The sequence below is a fragment of the Oncorhynchus mykiss genome, chromosome 3, assembly GCF_013265735.2.
Source record: "Oncorhynchus mykiss isolate Arlee chromosome 3, USDA_OmykA_1.1, whole genome shotgun sequence".
In the NCBI taxonomy this organism is placed as follows: domain Eukaryota; kingdom Metazoa; phylum Chordata; class Actinopteri; order Salmoniformes; family Salmonidae; genus Oncorhynchus; species Oncorhynchus mykiss.
In genome coordinates, this window is record NC_048567.1 from 53,537,429 (window position 1) to 53,562,535 (window position 25,107).

Sequence of the window (25,107 nt, forward strand, 5' to 3'; positions counted from 1 at the left end):
ATCAAGCAGCCCTCTAGTCAGGAATAGAAATGTGGTTACCATGTCATGATGTTCACAGATTAATGTGCCAGAGGGATAAGACATTTAATTGAATATTATTCATCCCAAGCGATTATTTTACTGCAAGGAGTCTGAGTAGGTTGTAGCAAAACAAAAAATGGTTCATAATGTGTTCTGCTACGATTTCCAGACAGTGGTATTCCAAACAGTTTGACAAAATACCCATGTCAAGATTAAGTCTCAAGACGTTGTACTGTACATTGAACTTTATTTTCAAAAAGGTAAAATATATAACTTCAATAAATACTGTCGAAACATCATACATACAAATGGACTAAACATAAAAAAAAGGGTTGATATTCTACAGCTAACACATTCTGAACTTTAATTTACAATTTTTTCATACTGTGAGCTAAGACTACACCCGCTAGCTGATATACTGCCTTTTGGGGCTGTTCTGAAATCAGCTCAACAGACTTCAACACCAACAACACCCAAGTACTTACTATGCTGCGGAGACAACTGAAGACTGAAATTGTAACTGTTAGATGTGAAATGTAAATCTAGTTTAACAGCAACTGCTTGTTGTGCAACTGAGAGGTATCTCTCCACCAACGCATTCAACAATCATGCGTCTTCTGCATTTAACCAAACCCCTCAGAGGAGGTATGGGGGAGCGGCTGCCTTAAATCGACATCCACATCCCCAACTGTTCCCCAGGCGCAGATGGTTAACCGTCTTGCTCAAGGCCAGAAGGCCAGATTTTTCCCCACCTTGGGGAGTCGAACCAACGACCTTTCGGTTACTGGCCCAACGCTCTTAACCGCAAGGTTACCTGCCGCCATGAGCTATAGCTACGGGCTAGTTCTACTTAGCTATTGGACTTAGCCTACTGCCCCAGTGTGCTGGTCACATTCATTATCAAATAACAGTTGTATTTGAATCAAGAGTAGGCTACGAATGTGGTGCCTCTGTACCAGAGATGAACAGTGTGAGTAATATGTAGTCTGCCCTAGCGCTCCACACACACATTTATTTTTTATTTTACCTTTATTTAACTAGGCAAGTCAGTTAAGAACAAATTCTTATTTTCAATGATGGCCTAGGAACAGTGGGTTAACTGCCTGTTCAGAGGCAGAACGACAGATTTGTACCTTTTCAAATCCCCGAGCTGACCTTGCAACCTTTCGGTTACTAGTCCAATGCTCTAACCACTAGGCTAACTACTGCCGCCCCAAAACAATAACAGCACTGTACAGGTCATGAACCAGCAAACATTGATAACTAGACTTGTCTTCACAGACCATTGTCCTTCTTGGAGTTCGATAAGAATCCTCACATTGCATAGCCGAGGACATCCTTGAAAAGATCTGTGCAATGATGGTCTTCTGGGCCGATAACCGAAGCTCAGTGGTTTGATCAGCACTGGCCATGTTTAAGCCCTTAATTAAACTTGGCATGGGTGTGCACTGTGCACCACATGTACTGGGCAGCTGTGCTGCCCGTAACTCTTGCGATGCCAGGGAGAGAAGAGCAGGGAGAGCAGTCATCCCAGTGACAGAAGTGTGACAGAAGAGAAGGGGTGTAGGATATGTCCTCAGAGATACTGTAGCACATCCTTCAAAATCATTGGTCATGGTCGTTACACAGCTTATCACATTAGTCGTTGCCAGAGAGCTACTTTGTGAGCGATTTCAACGCTGTCAAGCTTTTTTGGTTGTAAATGATAAAAACAGCAAAACAAAGGGTTCAGACTATGCTGAGGTTTAAAAACAGCACTAGAACGATATGCAAAGGAGCAAAACATAGTAAAAAGGCTTTCAGATCTTTCGTAACAGTGTGCAACAGCTTATAACAAACATCCCATTTGGCAAACTCATAAAGGCAGTAACAAAAGAGAAAGGGGGAGAAGATGGGCAATGTGAACGAACCAGTGTTTCTGTCCTTTAGTAACTTCTTTGTCTGTAAGTGCCAGAACCAGGGGCCAGTGCAAGAGATCCATTTGTCTTCTTGATCCATTTTACTGTAGCAGAACACAGCAGCAGTCTCTTGCTTCCAAACAACAATCTTGTCACTCAGTGGTGAATCCACCACCATACCACTTCTCATATCTTTCTGAAGATAAAATTAAAACCTGATACCACTTTAGCTCTTTTCCTGTCCAGATCCCAGACCAAAAGGTTATGATGTAATTGCTGGACCAAAAACATTATTTCCTGGGGTAAAGAAAGCTTGAGAGGACCGACAGAAGTCAGCATGTCTTCCATCTCTTTCTTGTAGTTTATGTCAAAGGGTTGTTGACCATCTTGGCCTTAAAAATAAACCAAAACCCAATTCTGAAGCCTCAGATGGGCTCCAGTGTCCGGTTTCCTTCAGGTCTCCTTGGTGAACTTCTCCTATGGCACAGAATAAGGGCAGCTTGATGTAAGTTTGTACATTTTGCGTCAATACAAACCAGTGGAGAAGCTGATTTAAAGTGCAGCGCTAACTCGCCTTCTCACTCCTTTGCGTGTGAGTCGAGTGGGAGGGGCTCTATGCAAAGTGTCCAGTCCCCATCACCTGCCTGCTCCTCCCACAGTCCACAGTCAGTCTCCCTACCCCAACCAATCACATTATTGTACAGCTCTTGGCCTTGTCTTTACGCAGGTCTGCTGTGACAGCGGTGAGTTCGGGCCTACTGGGCATGTGCGAGATCCTCTTGGTGCCCCTGGAGGATTTGTTGCGTTTGACGTTCTTGTTGCTCTTGTTGACGCACGCAAGCGTGGCCACGTGGAAGATGTCTCTGACGCTGTTCTCAGACTGCAGGGATGAACACTCGATGTAGGGAGCACTGATCTGCTTGGCCATGTTGGAGCCCTGAGAGAGAATAACACCAGTAGATCAGTCTTATTGGTATTCATAGCTGTTGAGGTTTACAGGTACCACATTAAGGCATATAGTAGACCAATAATTCAAATAACTTATGTCCACATCATCATAGTGAGTGTTAAAGTACGAGCAAAATGCATGTACCACCTACCTGATCATATGACACGGGTGTCTGTCTGTGATTGGACAGTTCCACCAGTGTGGTGAGGTCTGTGCGGAGGTCTGACTTGCATCCCACCAGCAGAATCTTGGTGTTGGGACAAAACTCCTGGATCTCTACTCGCCACTATAGAGAAAACAATTCAGAAAATAGAAAATCATTAACACTTCTAGTACACATGTGCTTTTACGGGTTTGGCTAATATTCAGTGTCAGGCATCCAAACATAAGAGCTATGCATGCAAATCTAGACTTCCGCAAGGTCTATAAAATAAAATAAAGTTATGCACCAAGACCTCAGATTAAGATTTGGGGCCAAAATAGTTAGACAAGTGCCAAAAGGGCCGCATTAATGGGCACTGGAGTTTTTCCAGAGAGTCAACCACCCACACATTCTCTTCATATCATGCTGTCATCTTTGAAAACAGTCACTGACAGTGCCAGCTCTGTATCGCACAATTTAAGTAATGGAAAACATCCTCTTCCACATTCCCAGGCTCATTCTGTGCCTTGAACAACTGTCCTCCAGCGCTCTCATTTCCCCCCACAACAATGCCCAGTTTGATCAGTGTGTGGTCCAGATACTGGGGCCCAGCCTGGTGATTATGTTCTCTCCAAAGGAGGGATCACTCCCACTCACTGGACCAAACTCCTCTCAGCTGGCACAATACCGAGCCCTGTGTCATCACAGGTCAAAGGGCACCGAGACACAGAGTAGCCATCCCTGGGATACCACACGTGAACAAGGCCTGTTGGACTACTTCTCAGACTCATGTGCCCAGCGCAGTAATTTTCATCCATGAGGTTTTTCACAAGCCACTTCACCCAGCAACACAAACAAGCCTTTTCCAAGAGAGCCCAAGAGGACAGAGTGAAAATGCCTGTGGGACAGGTCACTTAATTCAGGGGCAAATCAGAAGAAACTTACAGGACATATGAAATGCTCACCTTCTTCAGTACACTGTCCAGGGTGTCTGGTCTGCTGATATCAAAGCAGATGAGGACTGCATCAGAGTCTGGGTAGGAGAGCGGTCGCACATTGTCATAGTACGGAGATCCTGCAAAAACACAATAGTAAAAACCTGGTCAAAAATATGCAAATTAGGCCAAATAAAGAACTAAGAAATCACATCCCAGCTCTGCACTATTCCTTACATCAACTAACATTAGTTTAGCTCAGATAACTCAAATGTATTTAGTACCCAACAGATTTTACTGTAAATGTTAGAACGACCCAGGGTAGCAAGATTCCTCCCTAACACCATTTCACTGTGAGCCAGCACATCCATAAATTATTACGCTTGTGTCATCATTTCAGCTGCACTGCCCATGGGGCTGCTCACTCCCTGCCCTCCATTTATACCCAGCCCAGAACCCACAGTCAGAACTAGGACCGGAGACATCTGTAATATGGAGCAGATAAGGGGGGGGGGGGGGGGTTCTCCGATTACTCTAATAAACTAATTAGTCACTCCAGTCCCAGGTCACTGCTGTACATCGCATATCCAACACAGTGTCAATCCCTTGACTGTCTTGCTACATAGTATGCGGCTGGGCAACTGTGATTAGGAGCAGCTTGGATTCAATCTAATTTGAGTTCTAATTTTGGAATGATATATTTTTAGCAAGTCTTTGAAGCATCTTTCCACATGCATTTTAATTTCCTAAATTCTATTGCACAGCGCATGCTAATATAATTGTCCGGATTAGTCAAGAAAGGAGGTGGTATGCTAATCTCGTAAACTATGCATCTGATTAACGACATGTAAAAAGCAAGATGCATGAGATTTCGCAAACTGAATTTGGAAAAGCACACAGCACACAGAGCATGTACTGACTAACTATCACATTGAAACCCAACACATTTGCAGACTGATGACTGGCAGCGGAACATCTGCGCTTCCACCTTCGGAATGCTATGCCAGGAATTGTTTTTTTTCTTCTCCAGATTATGTCTGGGAGATTCTTTCAGCTAGACTGACATTTCGGTATTCAACGAGGACAGCTCAAGGAATGGTTCCCAGTGATGGGGGGGGGGGGTAGGAGTGAAGCCTTATTCTGAAAAAGGAATGTAGATTAAATCATTTCATGCATTGACAGCTTTTCTCCCCCTCAAACATGAATTCTAAACTTGATACCAAAAAAATAAAATAAAAACTTTGTACACTAATGACATCCTCATGTTCCATGGAAAACACATGGCCGGAATGTTACATCCAATTTAAACTTACATTTCCCTGAACAGCAAGCAATGCCAAAATCTTATTTTGAGGGAAGAGCTTGTTTGTACTGAGTAGGCCTAAGAACTATGCCAGCATATGGTGGTGTTTTACCAATCTCCCATTGCTTTCAAGTTTCCATGACCAAATCTGCACTGACAAGACAAATGTAATTTCTCATGTCTGGTGGGCAAGGTTCATAATCTTCTTGTTATGCGTTTGATCTATGCATGGTGGGCCGCTCTAGTCCAGTGATTAAGGTTTGCTTTTGTAAAACTTTAAAATGGTCTGTGTGGATCGGTCTGACCAAGCTGACAAACTGAGCGACGACTGGAGGCTCTTCTCTGGCTTTAAACATTCTGACCTACTGAACGATGGGACCGGGACCAGGTAGAGAATGAAGACAAATATTTAACAGTAAATAGTCGCCCAAAAGAGTATACATTGCCTCCTGGAGACTTTCCTCAGTCAATTGAACACAGACAACCAGCGTAGTGATAACACCGGGAAAAGGGGAGGAGCCCAAAGAAGGTACTGCTTTTTTACGATTCTGCTACGGAATCGACTAGCACTCACTTTGGGGATCCAGACCGTTATACAAGAGCCCAGGAAAAGGAAAGCCATGCCGATGGACTGACAGCTCATTTGCCCCATTTCACTGCAGCCCTAAGGCCTTGTTCAGTCCCCAGAGCCAGCCAGACACCCACACTCATCCCTCTACCCCCTACTGTGAGTAAACACCCCCGCTATCAGACTGAAGGAGTCATTCTGATGGAACCATTCTGAGGGCTTAAAAGGAGATCCCAGGTGGAGTCCATAAAAGACAGGCTACCACAATGCATCTGACAAGCAGAGAGACAAGGGGATATTTTTTTTCTACCCATTCCTGATGACAGAGCAGGGACCAGCTCAAAACAGAACCACTACTGCTGCTGCCCCCCCCCCACACACAAAGGACAGCGTCACCATCAGTTGTTTCATATCCCATGTACTTGAGGAAATAAGATAAAGGGCTACAGCGCAGTCTGTGTGTAACTTGATATAGAATAGAGAGCATAATAGAGAGCATGGAATAGAGAGCACCTTTCCCCCCCTCAGACCACTAGAATGAAACTGTACATGAATCTACAGACAGAGGACTTGTTTTCAAACGGTGAGAGGAGGGGTCTCCAGGGAACTCTAAAACACTAAAAAGGTAACTTTGTCCTTGACCGGTGATATGGAGACACCTTTCACTGTGGGAATACCTCTAAAAGAACCCCACCATATTCTTGGCTTCCGCGTGGAACTGCCTTGTTTAACATATTCAAAACAAATCAGAGAGAATGGAAACATAAATAAATCATTGATGAAAAACTGTTGGTGCATTGAATCAACTTCAGTCTGGTTTCAAACTCAAAATGTGAGAATGTTTTGCTCAAAATGCAGTTTTCAAAACAAGCTTAACTTTTTTTTTTATAACTCTGCATTGTGAACAATGGGGTCTTTGTGAGGATTAAAATGGAGTCTTGTGAATGGCATGCAGCTCAAATTCTCTCAACCTAGATGCATGAGCTCTGCCAGTGCCACTATAGCAGAGGGCAGTCCAGCCACATCAGTCAAGGGCTTAACTACCAAAACAATGAAGTCACAATAAAAAAAAAAGTAGTCACTTAAGACAGGAAGACCGACAGGCCTAAAAAGTGGTACATTTCTTCAGAGACCTCAAGAAGCTGCAAGCAAGTGGGAGCATTGACAGACACTATCTGCTATACCTTACCTGAACAAAGAGCAACAGCTCTCTCCTTGCCTACCCCTCAGGCACTGTCTCGGACCTCATCCACCAATAAGTGAAATGTGGTGGATGTCTGTGGGGGGCTAAGGAGACAAAATTACCGTTTGTAATGAGCACCTAAACAAAACCCATAGCACTAAAGAAGTGTTCCCCCTGTACTCATGGAAAAACTTTCAGTGTAAACTTAAACCAAATCCTAAATTTGTAGAAAATACCTATATATTTTTTATGATACAATTTGAGAACTAGAAATGTCCAAAATAAAAGCTAAAAAGGATTAAACCAATAAATAAAACAAAATTAATTTACAAGTACTTTTGGCATGGCTGAATTATTGACCGGGCACATGCCCAGGGGCCCCCATTGATTGTTATGTTTGAGCAAAACACAGAATTAGCCATGATAACATTCTTCAAATTGCAGGAAATTTTTACACTGCAACATTGTCAACTCCATGGGAAGATTTGCAGAATTAAGTACATTAAAATTGCTCAATTCCCTCGGCTCCTTGTAAGAATTTACAGAATTGAAGGAAAGAACCCTAAGTTAAATTGAAAATGCTTGTTATCTAGCTATTGAGCTCATGTTCGCAACATTAGCCTGGTTAGATGACTCGCCATTTAAACACGAGAAATTCTTAAAAATGGGTTTAGTTCTCTTTGGCTTTTATAAACCAACAGTCTACAGTGGTTCCTCCTTTAAAAGTTGTCATACAGCGGCACACCTTGCATTCTGCCACAGCATTTTTATTTTACATTTATTTAACTAGGCAAGTCAGTTAAGAACAAATTCTTATTTTAAATGACGGCCTGGGAACAGTGGGTTAACTGCCCTGTTCAGAGGCAGAACGACATTTTTACCTTGTCAGCTTGGGGATTCGATCTTGCAACCTTTCGGTTACTAGTCCAACGCTCTAACCACTAGGCTACTTGCCGCCCCGTGGCAGTGGCACGATCTTGCCGCCCCCCGCCACGTAGTTTAATTATCAGCCATTTTATCTATTACTACAAGTTAATGCTAGTTTGACCACCAGATGGTATCTAAGAGAAGCATTTGAAAGTATTCCGTATTGGCAATACCAGAGAAATTAAAACCTTTGTAATAAGTGTATGGGATTGATTAAGAAATTTGGCTTAATTAATATGGTGCTTCTATTCAGAGAAAAAGGAAACCCTCTGGTTTTCTTTGGCGCTGTACAACGTGACGTCAGGAGTAGGCTACAGGATTGGAGGATTCTACATTTGCCTTCATTATACAACTTTGTTCCAATATTTCTGTAAATCAGTGCCATTTATTCCCATGGTAATTTATGAATCCATAACTAAATCAACATCTGCATTTTGAAAGAGTATCACGTTATTAGCAAAATGTGTTTAAAAGGCTACTTTGCAGTTTACAATAAATATTGTAGTAAACATGGGATGGTGCTTAATTCCTTACATAAGGGCGAGCAGGCCATGTCTGTACTACAGAATGCAGGGCATGTGTTATTTCATAGTTGTGATGTCTTCACTATATTCAACAATGTAGAAAATAAATCAATCCTGGAATGAGTAGGAGTCCAATCTTTTGGCTGATACTTGCTTAATTAGAATAATATTACGTTTCTATTCCATGAAAACCAAATGGAAAATATGGGCTTTGTTCCAATATCTGTAAATCAGTGATATTTATTCCCATAGTAATTAGTTATGGATCCATAACTAACACATCTGCATTTTGAAAGTGTATTCTATATAATTATTTTATTAACTAAATGTGTTTATTAGGCTACTGTTCAGTTTACAATACATACTGTAGTAAGCATGGGGAAAGTGCCTAATTCCTTACATAAAGGAGAGCAGGCCATGTCGGTACTACAGAATGCAGGGCAAGTGGGAGACCAGGGTTCAAATCCCAGTTGGGGAGGAAGGAGAAGGCTGTCCTTGTAAATAAGAATTTGTTCTTCACCGATTCCATGTGTTATTTCATAGTTGTGATGTATTCACTATTAACCTAGAAAAATAATGTATAAAATAGTAAAATAAATCCTGGAATGAGCAGGTGTCCAAACTTGGTACTTGCTTAATTAATATTATGGTGTTTCTATTCCATGAAAAACCCTCTGTGTTTGTTAGACTGGAACAGAAAATATGGTGCTGTAGAATGTGATTCCATGTGCGTTATTTCATAGTTGTGATGTCGACTATAGAATTAGACATTACTCAACACTAGTGAGACTCATTTTGCCTATAGTAGGCCTACAGTATATTGAAAAATATTTCTCAATGGTGTGACTCTCCGCCAACAATTACAGATATTAGAGTCCTCCAATCCTCTAAGGGGCATTTCCCGTTAGATATTCTTAGATCATAAATGGCTTTGATATAATCCTAAATTAATAATTGGTGTTTATATTTAACCTAGAGTGAGCATGAAAAAGGCAAAAAAAAGCAGGCATCACTTGCTTATATTCAGTCAACACATTAAGAACATCATAGCGTACAAGTAATTCGTTATGGACATTTTGAAAGTGTATTTATCATTATTTTATTAACGAAAGCATAAAGATGCGGATGAAGAAATGCAGTACAGTATATGCTTTTACATATGAATAATAAAGCATTTAGAAGATAAGCCACCTGCATTTGTTTTTAGGCTACTGTGCAGTGACAAGTAAACATGGCATATAGTACATACTGCATGGGAAAGTGCCTAATCCCTTACATAAGGGAGAGCAGGCCACGTCCAGACTTTCTCGGTGACCTCAAGTACTCCTTAACGCGGTCTTTAATGCTTTTTCAGGTTGCATGGACGGAAACGTCTGAGACACAGTATTAATGATGAACACCCGGAGGGTCACTGGTAAGCCACATTTGCCTCGGGATCCATCCCAGTTTGTATTCCGAGCCCACTCGTGGTACCTCTTCGGTTACACATCCTTGGAATAGCAGAACAGGATAACGGTCCGGGCGGCCCTTGCTGTGCAGTTGGTCAAGTTCTGTTGTCAGAAGAGGAATGGAAATGTCAGGGTGAACCAACGACCTGACAAACCCACCACGCAGGTTGACTGCCTGTCGGAGGTGGAGTTCCAGAGCTCACAGGTGTGCCTGGCATGGATTATGACGCCATCTCCTTCCTCACCCTTTTCAACACTTCCATCACCTGACTCTCAGCTAATGAGGAGTGACTCTCCGCCAATACCGCCTGGATCTGGACCAATGCATCAGCTGTCGCCCGTATCTCTGCCCTCAGAGAATGTTTCTCTTTCAGCTTTCAATGACACAATCTTCAAAGTTTGAATCTCACCCATGAGCGCCTTCTTCAGATGAGCAGAATGGTACCGCCCTGAGCCCCCATCCATTACAGTGGCCTATGATAGAAACGGTAGATCAATTAAGAATTAAAAGTGACTCCAACACGCATGTTAAGAATCTAGCTTAACTAATAGCCTTCTTGGCAACCATGCGTTTTTTCGTTGTCCAGCCCTTTGTCCACGGATCTCCACATGTTGTAAGCTCTGCAAAAACACATTCACGTTTTTAGTACACAATTATAGAGTTTAATACAGTATGCTTACACTGATAAGGCATATTGACTCTTAATAAAAAAATGCTCTGAAACCAAAATACCTTTCGGTGATCCTCTCAGCTCCGGCTCATTTAAGTCCTCTGGTGGTTACAGTCCTTACCCTGGAACGGGTAGCACCATAGAAAGAAGCTGGTTTGATGAAAACATCCATTTTGTCTGTTCTCTTTGGTCGCAATGTGATTTTTTAAATTAAGAGCTCGTTTTTGAAATGGTAACTGTTAAGGGTGGAGTGAGGAAAGGCGTGACTTTCAGGTTACAATAGGCTATAAGTACACAGCAGATTGCCCTCACTTGGATTATATTGTAGCACCATGATTTTTATTCATTTAAGTGAGCAGATTAGGGCATTCAGGAGGAACGGAAAAATCTACTGGAGACATTTCAAAAATACTGGTAGACTTGGGGATTTTGGTCACGGACAGTGCTACTCGGAAAAACACTACAAGACGCCTGTTTTACACCGAACTCGAAAGGCCAGGAAAATGAACAGGTACAGTAGGCTACCATACCAGTATTTAAACATCATTAGGCATAGATTAATCAACCGCTGGTTAAAACCTGCTCCCTGCTTGTTTCATTACATTATTATGCAGTTCTCAGAGCAAATAGCCTGGATTGTTACACCCATCTCATTCCTCACGTCATTCAGGACACTTGTGGGCGTGCTGGCAGGATGTACTGTTGATACACATACATATATGAATTACAAATCATGTTTCTAGTCTATTGCATAGTTACAATGCGTAATCATTGATGTCCCAGGAGCAGTACACTGTTGAGGTGTATCTGAATACATACATTCAGACACAGGACACCAGTCACAGAATGGAGTTTGATACACATGGTACACACAGATTATTTATTTTCCCCCGTAAATGAACTGACAATATGCACAATCGCTTGCCTCCACATTAACACATTTTTTGCTTGACTCGATATAACTACTTACATTTGCCTCCCCGTAATATTTTGTCAGCCATCTTTGCTGAAGAAAGCCACAAGGGAGAGGTGGCTCCTTGTCAAAGTCATCATTGGAACAACTCAATATGATTGTCAAAAAAACCTTGGGACCCAAATGCATGAGAGCTCTAACCTCCCCTTGTGGTGCTCTGAAGCAATGAAGCCGTGACACTGGGTACCGCTAAGTCCCGGTGTAAGCTCTCAACTTTTAAAGGGGTAACCATTGTAGCTTGCTCGTTAACTAGCTAGCTAACAGATGGTGAAGCTAGGGCTTGGCATTCTTGATAATGTGTCTGTTGGTGAGGGGTAGGTAGCCTACTTCAAGTATTACTTGACTTGTAGCTACCCTAGCTGTATTATTTTAGTCTGGCTTTGAGAAGTTTCAGAGATGGACTGATTAGCATCCTCTTGAGTCAAGTGTGCTTGCATTACTGCGGGAGAACATTGATAGGTTTGCTGTCACCCTCTGTACAAGCAAATTATTATAGCTAATAGGCACTAATTACACTCCACGAGGAGCCTACCTGTTACGCGAATGCAGTAAGAAGCAAAGGTAAGTTGCTAGCTAGCATTAAACTAGTAATATCAACAACCATGTGTAGTTATCTAGAGTGTCCTGCATTGCATATAATCGATGCGGTGTGCATTCGTGGAAAAAGGACGGTCGTTGCTCCAACGTGTACCTACCCATACCTACCCACATGCCTTTCTTAAAATCAATACACCGAAGTATATTTAAACCTGCATATTTAGCTAAGAAATCTAGGTTAGCAGGCGATATTAACCAGGTGAAATTGTGTCACTTCTCTTGCTTTCATTGCACGCAAAGTCATGGTAAATACAAAAATTGTTTTCGATATGATAGTTTCCGGATTCGACCATATTAATGACTTTTTGTTTGCCAGCAGCTCTTCACTGTGCTTCAAGCATTGCGCTGTTTATGACTTCAAGCCTATCAACTCCCGAGATTAGGCTGGTGTAACCGAAGTGAAATGGCTAGCTAGTTAGTGGGGTGCGCGCTAATAGCATTTCAAACGTCACTCGCTCTGAGACTTGGAGTAGTTGTTCCCCTTGCTCTGCATGGGTAACGATGCTTCGAGGGTAGCCGTTGATGTGTTCCTGGTTTGAGCCCAGGTAGCGGCGAGGAGAGGGATGGAAGCTATACTGTTACACTGGCAATACTAAAAGTGCCTAAGAACATCCAATAGTCAAAGGTATATGAAATACAAATGGTATAGAGATAAATAGTCCTATGAATACTATATTAACTACAACTTAAAACCTCTTAGCTGGGAATATTGAAGTCTCATGTTAAAAGGAACCACCAGCTTTCATATGTTCTCATGTTCTGAGCAAGGAACTTAAACGTTAGCTTTTCTACATGGCACATATTGCATTTTTACTTTCTTCTCCAACACTGTTTTTGCATTACTTAAACCAAATTGAACATGTTTCATTTATTTGAGGCTAAATAGATTTTTATTGATGTATTATATTAAGTTAAAATAAGTGTTCAGTATAAGTGTTCAGTAAAGTCCGATTAAAATCGGTATCGGCTTTTTTTGGTCCTCCAATAAACCGGTATCTAAAAATCATAAAATCGGTCGACCTCTAGTATGCACACGAGAGAATTGAGGGGGTATTGATAACACATGCTACTCTCAATTTGAAGTTGAACTTAACTGATGCCATGACGGCAGCTGCTAAGGAGGGAGCAGCTGCGAACCAGAAGACTGCAGCCAAGGCAGCGCTGGTCCACACCTGCCCTGTGCATGGCCGGCATACTCATTAGGCAGCTGCCTATGGTGGCAGACTGACAAAGGGGCAGCATTTTCTGAGCTAAACAGACCAACGCACCTCCAACATATAAAACATCACAATTCTGCTCAAAACAATGACTCAACCAACCAGTGGCTGTAAGGGCTTTTTATGAGAGCGGTGATACCAACCTGTGATAAGCAATGACCACTGGCAAAGGCAGGGGCGCAACATATTTTGCGTCGCTGCATCTCTCCAACAGCAGTAAATTGTCTAGAAAATAAAGGATGTGGTAGAAAGAGTATGTAGCCTACAGGCTGGAGATAAATGACAATGTGATGAGACTGACACTTTACATTGAGCAGTAAACTAGACTAACCTAAAAAGGTGCCCAATAAATAAAATGCTCTCATGTTAACCTAAAAACAGGACAGGTCAAAGTAAAATGGATAATCGAGAGTGTTGTCCAGGAGTTGCACCTCATGTTAAGTGGTCTTTTTGGTCCTGTCCAGATGTTTGTTGAGTGTTTTATAAAACTGCAGGCTGACCACAGATGGGCATTCATAAAATTAAACTTCAGGCAACACCTCAGTAAGCCCGGAACGACAGATGCCTTTTTGGTGCAGTTCGGACCACCCCTGATTTCCACATCAACGGACATTGGTTTTTGGTCCGGACCAGACCAAATCATAGTCTACGTACGGTTCAGATTTTGTCCAGTCCAGCCTTGACCCATTTCTGCCCTGCTAGAGCTGCATGATCAACTAAGTGCTGTCATTGTGAAGTGGAAATGTCTAGGAGCAACAACGGCTCAGCCTCAAAGTGGTAGGCCACAAGCTCACAGAACGAGACCAGAGTTCTGAAGCGTATAAAAATCTGTCCTCGAAGCCAAACTGCCTCAAAGCCACGTCAGCACAAGAATTGTTCGTCGGGAGTTTCATGAAATGGGTTTCCATGACCGAGCAGCCGCAATAGCCTAACGCCACCATGCGCAATGCCAAGCGTCAGCTGGAGTGGTGTAAAGCACACCACTATTGGAGCAGTGGAAATCATGATGACTCACGCTTCATCATCTGGCAGTCTGAACAAATCTGGGTTTGGTGGATGCCAGGAGAACGCTACCTACCCCAATGCATCGTGCCAACTGTAAAGGTTGATGGAAGATAGGTGGAATAATGGGGGCTGTTTCATGGTTTGGGCTTGGCCCCTTAGTTCAAGTGAAGGGAAATCTTAATGATACAGCATACATTCTAGACAATTCTGTGGTTCCATCTTTGTGGCAATCGTTTAGCAAAGGCCCTTTCCTGTTTTAGCATGACAACGCCCCTGTGCACAAAGCAAGGTCCATACAGAACGAACTTGACTGGCCTGCACAGAGCCCGGACTTCAACCCCATCGAACACCTCTGGGATGAATTGGAACGCCGACTGCGAGCCATGCCTAATCGCCCAGCATCAGTGCTTGACCTCACTAATGCTTGTGGCTGAATGGAGGCAATTCCCTGCAGCAATGTCCCAATATTTAGTGGAAAGCTTTCTCAGAAAAGTAGAGGCGGTTACAGCGAAGGGAGGAGACCAACTTAATAAAACACCCACGACTTTGGATTGAGATGTTCGACGAGCAGGTGTCCACATACCTTTGGTTGTGTGTGTGTGTAGTAGTTTGTGGCATCGCATTGCTTAGTTTATAATATGTAAACTTATGTCAAATATGTATATCTAAGCCACAGATCATCTTCCGCCATTAGGTACTTAACCGTTATAGATGCAGACCCGAAGACATTCAAGCAGCACTTTGAGAAAAAGCACCCCAAGTCTCTACTGGTCCCAGTACTGGTTGATGTGCAGGCCTAAGTGACCACACACACACAAATGGACCTACAGCTGGAGTAGGATACTTCCATCATTCACAGTAGACGGTGTAAACCACCACGTTATCCAAAAATATGAATAAAAGCTGTCCTCAATGCTTAAGTTTTGTTTATGGCTCAGAATTGTGGAAATACTGTGATTGCCCAGTCTTAAAATGTTGTGATTCAGACAGGATGAGCACAATTTGAATGCTGTAACTGAGATGGAATGATGTCAAGGGACACACGCCGAGAATGACTGGACATGGGCTGGATATTTGTAACATCCTAAAGTAGGTGCAGAAGCACACTAGCATCCAATTTTATGTTTATTCCATGGACAACCAGCTCTAGCTTACCACTTATTCCACACTAATTTCAGACACTTTGGAACTCACCATCTTCTCTATAAAACCCACCTTCACCCATTTTCCCTATGCTGCTATGTTGAGCTTCCTCCCCCATTGTAATGCTGTCCCTATTCGGGTTCAGACTGAATGCAGCAGCAACATGGACCTGTTACATTGAAAAGGGTGCTGATATAGCTGCTTTTAGGCATGGCTTCCTTGATTTGAGTCTCATTCTGCTGGAGTTTACCTAGTATTTTATATAAAAACCTACCTTACGCATCCTGTTGCCATTTAACTCACCCACCCAAAATCACAATATGCTGTTCTACATTGTGTTATTGCTGGTCTAATTCCTAAAATGGAATTCTGCACTCAGAGAAATAATGGTTCATATGGTGCTCTGCGATGTCCCAGGTTAATGGCATTGATAAAATAATGTTTACTTGAAATGCAGATGTTTATGTTGTGTATGCATCGTTTTAAAGACGTCAAACTAGCAAACAATGTAAATGTTGGAGTTCAGGTGTTTGACGTGATTGATGGATGACCATGTGTATTTGTCAAATAAATATGCATGTTCATGATTATGGATACATGGATACATTAATCTGGCTTTGAACATGTCAAAGTGAGTTCTGAATTGCTTGAATAAAGTACTGCATTCTGATTAATTGAAATAGACTTCACCTTGTTCATATAGTTGGCAGAAATAAGGGATTAAATAGACCTCCACTGGCTGAAACAGAAGAGGATCTGGTAAAAAATAAGGGTAGGTTTCTAATATCTACGTAGGTAGCTAGCTTCCTTGCAAGAACTAGCCTCATATTCATGGCACATTCTAAATATCTGACAGATACTAGGATAGTACTCTGTAGAAGACCAAATGCATAAAAACAAGCGTTAAATAAAAATACGGAACAGTTACATTTTTTCAATACATATTTCGTTTTGGATCAAGGTAGCGAGCTAGTTGACAGCAAAGCTAGAGAAGCCGTGCAGGAGCTTGCAGGGATTTGTAGTCATGCTGACATGACCTGTACTTTGATGCTAATTAGCATTTCTGAATCTGAGATTAAACAGAGCCAAATATATTCATAAAAAGTCAAAACGTCTCACTAGGGTAAACACACAACACAGCCCTTATTTGATAAACTGATAAAATGGTGGAAAAAACAATTGGAACAATTTCCGTGTTTGACCGCTAGGTCTTATGGACACGTCCACTGTAGGGCTCTAGTCACATTCATAGCACAGGGTGAGAAGATGGGTTCATATCAAACATGACCCAATTCAATATGTACAGGTTGGAACAGTGTAGGGGTGAGCCGGAGGCTGCTAGACAACCCAGACAGTGGGGAGAAACCTGCACAACCATCTGCGCTACATACTAATAGCGAGGCCCAGAGCCATTGATATACAGTATAGTGATGACCCAGGTGATGCAGAGCTGCCAACACACGCATTGGCTGTGAGACTCGCATTTGACCCCCCTCCACAATGAAAAATACTGTTTAATTAGTCCATTATAATGCCAGCATGTTAACTTTCACTGTGCTCCAAATTGATTTGAAATGCGTATCCGTAATTTAATCTCCCAGTTGAAACCACTATCATTGTCCCGTCTTGCCACAGCACTGAATCATGACACATTGAAGCATAATTGGTTTAGTTATGTAAGGAATCAAGGGGATTGGAAGCATGTTTTAAAGAAACGTCTCTTGAGAGTTTATGAAACTAAAGAGCAGCATGGTTAGAGCAGTTTAATGTACAATGTTGTCAACAAAATTAGGTTGCTATTACTCTTCCCATTGCAGAATGCAGCCTTTTGTCAGCATTGCACTAAAGTACATTTAATCCACACTTGCATTAGTCCCCTCTATAGGGGATTGGCATTTAGGCTGTGACAATGAAGGCAGCAGAAAAACCTACTAGTTCCAAGCAGGGAAGCTTGGTAGGGTCACCTGATTTGTAACTACGAAAATAAAATTGTCAAAACAGATTGCGAACGCAAATAAATAAAAAAATTATAGTGGGGACAAATAGAAAAATGATTTGGTTAGGGTGTAGGGGCAGATAGACCTGACCTATTTACTTTTAGTCTGATCAGTGGAACAATTCTAATTATTAATGGGCTAAAAATAGGGTAATGAGTGTGCTTGTTCGCAAGAACTGTTATTCCCCACGTATTTTATTATTACACTTCTTCCAAGTACAAATCACATATTTGAAATCTGGTGTCTTAAAATTATTATTTATAAGAGGCTATGTATTTTGCAGCCATTCATGGACAGTTTTAAATAAGTGATACAAATAAAGCATTGGATATTAAAATTAGTCAGTTTAATTTTGACATTTTAGTATTATGCACAGTCTAGGCAGAACTGTGGGGGGGGGGGGGGGGGGGGGGGGGGGGGGGGGGGGGGGAAATCACAACTCAAACATCACATTATCCATGTTGGGTAAGATGACGGCAAGGATCGTCCCCACTGTCAACTGCATTTATTTTTAACCTGTGTAAATAATTATGTTCATACAAGATTCAACTGAGACAAACTGAACAAGTTCCACAGGCATTATTCCATTTCTGTTGGTCACGTGTCCCTGAACAAAGGAGGGGGATCAAAATGAAGTCCGTATCTGGTGTGGCCACCAGCTGCATTAAGTACTGCAGTGCATCGCCTCAGACTGCACCAGATTTGCCAGTTCTTGCTGTGAGATGTTACCCCAGTCCTCCACCAAGGCACCTGCAAGTTCCCAGACATTTCTGGGGGGGGGGGGGGGGGGGGGGGGGGAAACAGGTCCCAGACGAACTCAAAGGGACTGAGACCCGGGCTCGTCACTGGCCATGGCAGAACACTGACATTCTGGTCATGCAGAAAATCACGCACAGAACGAGCAGTATGGCTGGTGGCATTGTCATGCTGGAGGGTCATGTCAGGATGAGACTGCAGGAAGGGAACCACATGAGGGAAGAGGATGTCTACTCTAACGCATATCATTGAGATTGCCTGCAATGCCAACAAGCGCAGTCCGATGCTGCGACACACTGCCCCTGACTAATGACAGACCCTCCAGCCCCAAATCAATCCCGTTCCAGAGTACAGGCCTCAGTGTAACGCGTATTCCTTCGACGATAAACACATATCCGACCATCACCCCTGGTGAGACAAACCGCAACTTGTCAGTGGAGAGCACTTTTTGCCAGTCCTGTCTGGTCTAGAGACAGTGGGTTTGTTCCCATAGGAGACGCTGTTGCCGGTGATGTAAGGCAGGTCCTCACCAGACAAGAGACCTACAAACACTCAGTCCAGCCTCGCTCAGCCTATTGCAGACAGTCTGTGCGTTCCTGGTGTAACTTGGCCAGTTGTTGCCATCCTGTACCGGTCCCGCAGGTGTGATGTTCGGATGTGCCGATCCTGTGCAGGTGTTGTTATACATGGTCTGCCACTGCGAGGATGATCAGCTGTCTGTCCTGTTACCACATTTTTTTTTTAAGTAACATTTTCCTGGAGGAGGACCCCAAATTCCCCTTCTAGGGGTTGTGCCAGAAGGCAATGAAATTCACATAGCAAATCTCACGCCAAGCTTTCTTCAAAAGGTCTGCAGCCCTGTGATATGTCCCAACAATAAAAACTACTGGGGCACTAATGCAACACCAACGACAGAATAAATATCAGGCCACCTGTAATGCTGGACAGAAACATTCCTCATTGTGGTTTCTGCTAAAAATAAACATTTTCTATAATTTTGTAAAACAAACATTCCCTGGTGTATCAAAGGCCACATTGATGTGATCGATAAATAGTAGAAGCAGCACGTGAGGATTTTAAAAAAGTTTGTGCAAATAGTCCAGGTAGCTATTTGGTGAACTATTCAGCAGTCTCATGGCTTGGGTGTTGAAGCTGTTCAGGGTCCTTTTGGTTCCTGACTTGCATGGTACCGCTTGCTGTGCAGTATTTGAGAACAGTCTGACTTGGAAAGCTGGAGTATTTGACCATTTCTAAGGCCTCCCTCTAACATCTGATAGAGGTCCTGATGGCATGCTTGGCACCAGTGATGTACTGGGCTGTACATAGTGCTTCGCAGTCAGATGTCAAGCAGTTGTCATACCAAGCAGTGATGCAGCCAGTCAAAATGCTCTCAATGGTGCAGCTGTAGTACCCCTCCCTCTACAACAGCCCAATCATCCAGCCAGGCTGGAAGACTGCGAGGCTGTTGTATAGGAGGTAATTACCTTCTGATCTGCGGCTGGGTTAGATACCCCAGGGACCACTAGATTTTGTACCAAGAAATGTAACGTAAGCAATGTGTCAGCATTTATATACTCAGGAAAAACAGTATTTGAACTGGGGAAGGTGTGTTTAATTTGGAGTGTTGCTGACAGTCCAGCAGTGGCATGTATTCATGGAAGCCAGGCTGAATGCATGTCACCGGAGAAAGCGTCAGAGCAAGCGAAACAGCTCCCCTCTGTACGTGTCGGCCATCTGATGCGGTCTGGTCCAAAAGAGTATGGCATTGTTGACGCCTGTAGCATTGGACACAAGGGAAGCCAATGAGCATTTGGCCTCCCTTGATAAAATAAAAATAAAAAAGTATAAAAACAGAAAAATAAAAAAACAAAGGGAATAAAGGGAAGCCAGTTTGGATTTGGCGTCACTGCGACAGACACTTGAAATGTTGCATCTGGCTGTGTTGTCCTCCGGTGGCTAGCTAGATAAAATTCACCCTTTCCTAAATTAGCTATGGATGGAGATAGAGATTTAATTCTCTGTACTGGCCAGTGATTATAAAATGGTGATTCTGAGCCAACCATTAATTCATACATTATGCCCCTGGCCTGAGAGGATGGAAGTTTAACATGTACAGTCTATTCAGAGTGTATTCAGACCTTGACGGCAACATTGTTACATTACAGACATATTCTAAAATTGATTAAGTAGCCCCCCCCCCCCCCCCCAATCTACACACAATACCCCCATAATTACAAAGCAAACTGCCGTTTGTATTTTTTTTTTTTATACACTTGCAAAAATGTATAAGCTACATAAGTATTCAGACCCTTTACTCAGTTGAAACACCTTTGGCAGCAGTTACAGCCTTGAATGTTCTTGGGCATGTCACAACAAGCTTGGTATATGGGTATTTGGGGGGTTTCTCCCTTTCTTTGCAGATCCTCTCAAGCTGTCAGGTTGGATGGGGAGTGTAGCGACACAGCCATTTTAAGGTTTCTCCAGAGATGTTCGATCGAGTTCGGGCTCTGGCTGGGCCACTCAAGGACATTCAGACTTGTCCCGAAGCCAATCCTGCCTTGTTTGTGTGCTTAGGATCATTGTCCTGTTGGAAGGTGAACCGTCACCCCAGTGAGGTCCTGAACACTCTGGAGCAGGTTTTCATCAAGGATCCCTCTGTACTTTGCGCCGTTCATCTTTCCTTCAATCCGGACTAGTCTCCCAGTCCCGGCCACTAAAAAAAAAATATATATCCCTACAGCATGCTGCCACCACGCTTAACCGTAGGGATGATGCCAGGCTTCCTCCAGATGTGACACTTGGCATTCATGCCAAAGAGTTCAATCTTGTTTCATGGTCAGAATCCTTTAAGTCCCTTCTCCAGATCTATGCCTCAACACAATCTTGTCTCAGAGCTCTACAGACAATTCCTTAGACCTTATGGCTTTTTTTTTTGCTCTGACCTGCACTGTCAACTGAGACCTTATATAGACATGTGCGCCTTTCCAACTCATGTCCAATCAATTGAATTTAGCAAAGGTGGACTTCATTCAAGTTGAAGAAACATCAAGGATGATCAATAGAAACAGGATGCACCACATCTCAATTTGAAGTATTATAGCAAAGGGTCTGATCACTTATGTAAATGAGGAATGAGCTCCACACAAATACCGGTTTTCGCTTTGTCATTATGGGGTATTGTGTGTAGATGGCTGAGAAAAAAAAGAAAATTAAAATAAGGCTGTAATGTAACCAAATGTGGAAAAAGTCAAAGGGGACTGAATACTTTGAAGGCACTGTACCTAGATGTAGAAGGCTAATGTTATCCAGGTAACGTTGCCCATTAAATGGAAATTAGGCTAGCGAGCAAGCATTTTAGCCAGGTAGCCTAGGACAACAAAAATGAAAGCGTGTACTGTTTGACAGACCGTTTCCTCAACATTAAAGAGGATGGCATTGGCGTTTCTCTACAAGTAGGGTGAGGCTGCATGTTTTTTCTACTTGCAGGAACACATGCACACAGAGAAATCAAAACCATGGAAAGCCACATTTAGCTTACGTTGATTGGACAATTATTTTGGCATCTTTTAGTTGTCACTGTGTTAGACTAAACATGAGTGATGATGTTGAAGTTGAAAGGGTGCTGGAATAGTGGAGGCAGCTCATATTTTCTTTGCAACTGTGGTTCTAAATCAATAATTGTTTAGTGGTCCGCAAATGTCCGAAACAATAACTGGACTTCACCATGCTGTAGGTCATGGAACTGGTTGTTACATGCAATATTTTTTTGTGGACGTCAGACAGTCGCTCTCCAGTCGTGATAAAGCAAACGTTTGAATTTATTCTGCCACTGTCTTATGGTCTCGGCCTATAGTCACATGGCATATGAACTAACAGGTCATGGAGCAAGCAATGCAATTATCACAAAACAGGTTGTAATATGGCTTTTTTGGCTTCCCCAGTTAATTTACCCATGCACCGCTACTGCAGTCAAGTCTCTAAATTATGATTTTATAAAAGAAAAAAGATGTTACATATACATTTTGAAAGTGTTTATTTAATAACCATTTCTTCATCTTTTCTTAGCTGGTGCCTCCACTGAGTGCACCAAATGCCTTCATCTGTTACGCATCTCTGAGTGGAGAGAGAGGATGTGGACACGGCACACTGAATCAGTGGTTGCCATGGCACCACAAGGTCACCAAGAGAGCTCTGTAAATATTGCAGACTGTTATTTTGAAGTGTTAAGCATTGTTTTTTACCTTTTTGGCATTTTATTGCTCTGGGGTTTGATCACTCAGTGGTCTTGACGCTCAGATTTCGAGAATTGTGATGGAAAGTCTATTTTTGGCTTACACATTATAGCTAGCTAGACGACTGTTTGGATTTAAATAACGCAGCCCATGCTTTTTCAGTTTAAGCTGTTCGGAATAAATACAACAAGGACTGCATGCAGTGTCCAGAGACGGCTGTTGAGGCTCAGGGACTGTTCTTAACTGCCAATTTGTGCGCTTTCACTAGCATCACCCAGGTGGGTGCTACGTGGTCGGCAATGGAAGACCAGTACCCTACCTACGGAGGAGCGACGTTTGGAGGAACTGACAGTCAAAAACAGGTGTGAGGCACTGATGAAGAGCTCCAGGCCTGTTCGTCTTGGTTTCTTATTGGCTGTAACAATGCCCCCTCCACTGCATTCCCAAGCCAAACTACCTCAACTCCTGGCCTTTCCGTCATTCAAAGCCAACTAGAGAAATTCAATCTCTGTCATTTCAATTTAAATGTGTTCAATACAGCCTCACGCTAGAGTGGTCCGTAACATTCCAAGGATGCAGTGTCAGTTTAAACTCTGGATATTCCTTGCCATCTACTGGGCTAGTTTAATGTATTGATGACCAGTCAAGTTTAAGATTAAGTTAGGCACAGTCTGATTTTTCACAAGCTTTTAAATGTGGTGAAAAAATGTTTACTCTAATTCATGGCAACGCTCACATTCCACCGTGCCAGTCCATATTCGGGCTCGTGCCCTGTAGTGCAGTATTAGTAGGCTCTTATGTCTATGTGCACCAAACAAAAGTATAAAACGCAACATGCAAAGTGTTGGTCTCATGTTTCATGAGCTGAAATAAAAGATCCAAGAAGTTCTCCATATGTACAAAATGCTTTTCCAACAAATTATACATTTGTTTACATCCCTGTTAGTAAGCATTTCTCCTTTGCCAAGATAATCCAGCCACCTTACAGGTGGCATATCAAGAAGCTGACGAAAGAGTTTGATCTTATACAGGTGCACCTTGTGCTTAGGACAATAAAAGGCCACTAAAATGTCAACGCTTCAGATCTCAAGTTGAGGGAGTGTGCAATTGCTGACTGCAGGCATGTTGACTGCAGGAATGTCCACCTGAGATGTTGCCAGATAATTCAATATGTATTCCTCTACCATAAGCCGCTTCCAATGTCATTTTAGAGAATTTGTCAGTACAGCCAACTGCCCTCACAACCGCAGACCATTTGGGCTCCCAAGTGGTGCAGCAGTCTAAGGCACTGCATCTCAGTGCAAGGGGTGTCACTACAGTCCCTGGTTTGAATCCAAGCTGTATCACATCCAGACGTGATTGGGAATCCCAACGGGTGGTGCACAATTGGCCCAGCATCGTCCAGGTTAGACATTCATTCTAAACAAGAACTTGTTCTTAACTGACTTGCCTAGTTAAATGTGAATGGCTTGTTGATGTCAACATTGTGAACAGAGTGCCCCATGGTGGCTGTGGGTTTATGGTATGGGCAGGCATAAGTTAAACATAATTGCATTTGATCTATTGGCAATATGAATTCACAAAAAATCCACGAAGAAATCCTGAGGCCCATTGTGAAGACACATTTTTTTTGTAGACATTTAACCAACAAATGCATCTATTCCCAGTCATGTGAAATCCATAGATTAGGGCCAAATGAATTTATTTTAATTTACTGATTTCCTCATATGAACTGTGAGTATAATCGTTGAAGTGGTTGCCTTTATATTTTTGTTCAGGATAGAATGCTGTAGAGATTAAATAGACATTAAAATAGTATAATTCAAAAAGTTCTCACCTGAAGTGTCCCAGAGACTGAGTTCTATTCTTTGCGTGTCGATTTCAAAACTGGCTGTGTAGTTCTCAAACACTGTTGGGACATAGTTCTATAAAATAAAGAATTTGCAATACATCATTACGTTGATCATACACGTTATCCAGTATACCAAGATGAGCTGTACTCAAAAACACATTATCCATTGTAATTTAATCTGTAACTCTGCAAGCAGTCAATTTGAATCACTTGGTATGTGTGTAAAAGTGCACAAAAGTTCAGAAGATATCATTTTCCAACACTACCCCTCGGGTAACGACTCGTAAATGGCACAAAACACGCAAGAGTTAACTCATCCAAACGACATACAACAGTCCTACCTCTGGAAAGCAATCTTTTGCAAAGACGTGAAGTAGAGCAGTTTTTCCACACTGGCTGTCCCCAACGACAACGATTTTACACTTCACGCTCTGGTTAGGATCCATCTCGGATTTCGGTGAAAGCTTTTGAACAGATCCTGTATCCTTCATTTATTTTTCTAAATGTCTATAGATAAGCTCCGCACCAAAATCAGATCCCCATAACAATCACTACTGTCCTGTGATATTGTTAGCTGCGTCCCCCATTCACCAGTAAACTACTGTTGATATTGTCAGCAACGTCCTATACACACCGGTAAACTACTCTGTAAACTACTGTTGATCGTGCAAAGCGTCGAACACAGGGGGTTTATATACGAGGCGCTAAACCAATCCGCTGCCTCTGTCATTTGATGAAGTAGTGGTCCGCCCCTTTCTCCCTCGTG

General features: G+C 42.5%; 1 protein-coding gene across 1 annotated transcript; it reads right to left on the bottom strand.

Annotated features, from left to right (window-relative positions):
- Window positions 1-248: 248 nt before the first annotated feature.
- Window positions 249-25,010, bottom strand: LOC110520195 (rho-related GTP-binding protein RhoE). Its single transcript, XM_021597344.2, has 5 exons — window positions 24,683-25,010; window positions 24,327-24,414; window positions 3,976-4,085; window positions 3,020-3,154; window positions 249-2,856 (listed from the first exon to the last, which is right to left on the bottom strand). Exons 1-5 carry the CDS (start codon window positions 24,830-24,832, stop codon window positions 2,608-2,610), a joined length of 732 nt encoding a protein of 243 aa, XP_021453019.1. The 5' UTR covers window positions 24,833-25,010; the 3' UTR covers window positions 249-2,607.
- Between the last annotated feature and the right edge of the window lie 97 nt (window positions 25,011-25,107).

Excerpts from the sequence above, each read along its gene's own strand:
- LOC110520195 (XM_021597344.2), bottom strand. The coding sequence starts at position 24,832 with ATGAAGGATACAGGATCTGTTCAAAAGCTTTCACCGAAATCCGAGATG. Across the intron at positions 24,415-24,682 it reads CAAAAGATTGCTTTCCAGAG|AACTATGTCCCAACAGTGTT; the intron begins GTAGGACTGTTG and ends TTTATTTTATAG. Across the intron at positions 3,155-3,975 it reads TGGACAGTGTACTGAAGAAG|TGGCGAGTAGAGATCCAGGA; the intron begins GTGAGCATTTCA and ends TTTTCTCTATAG.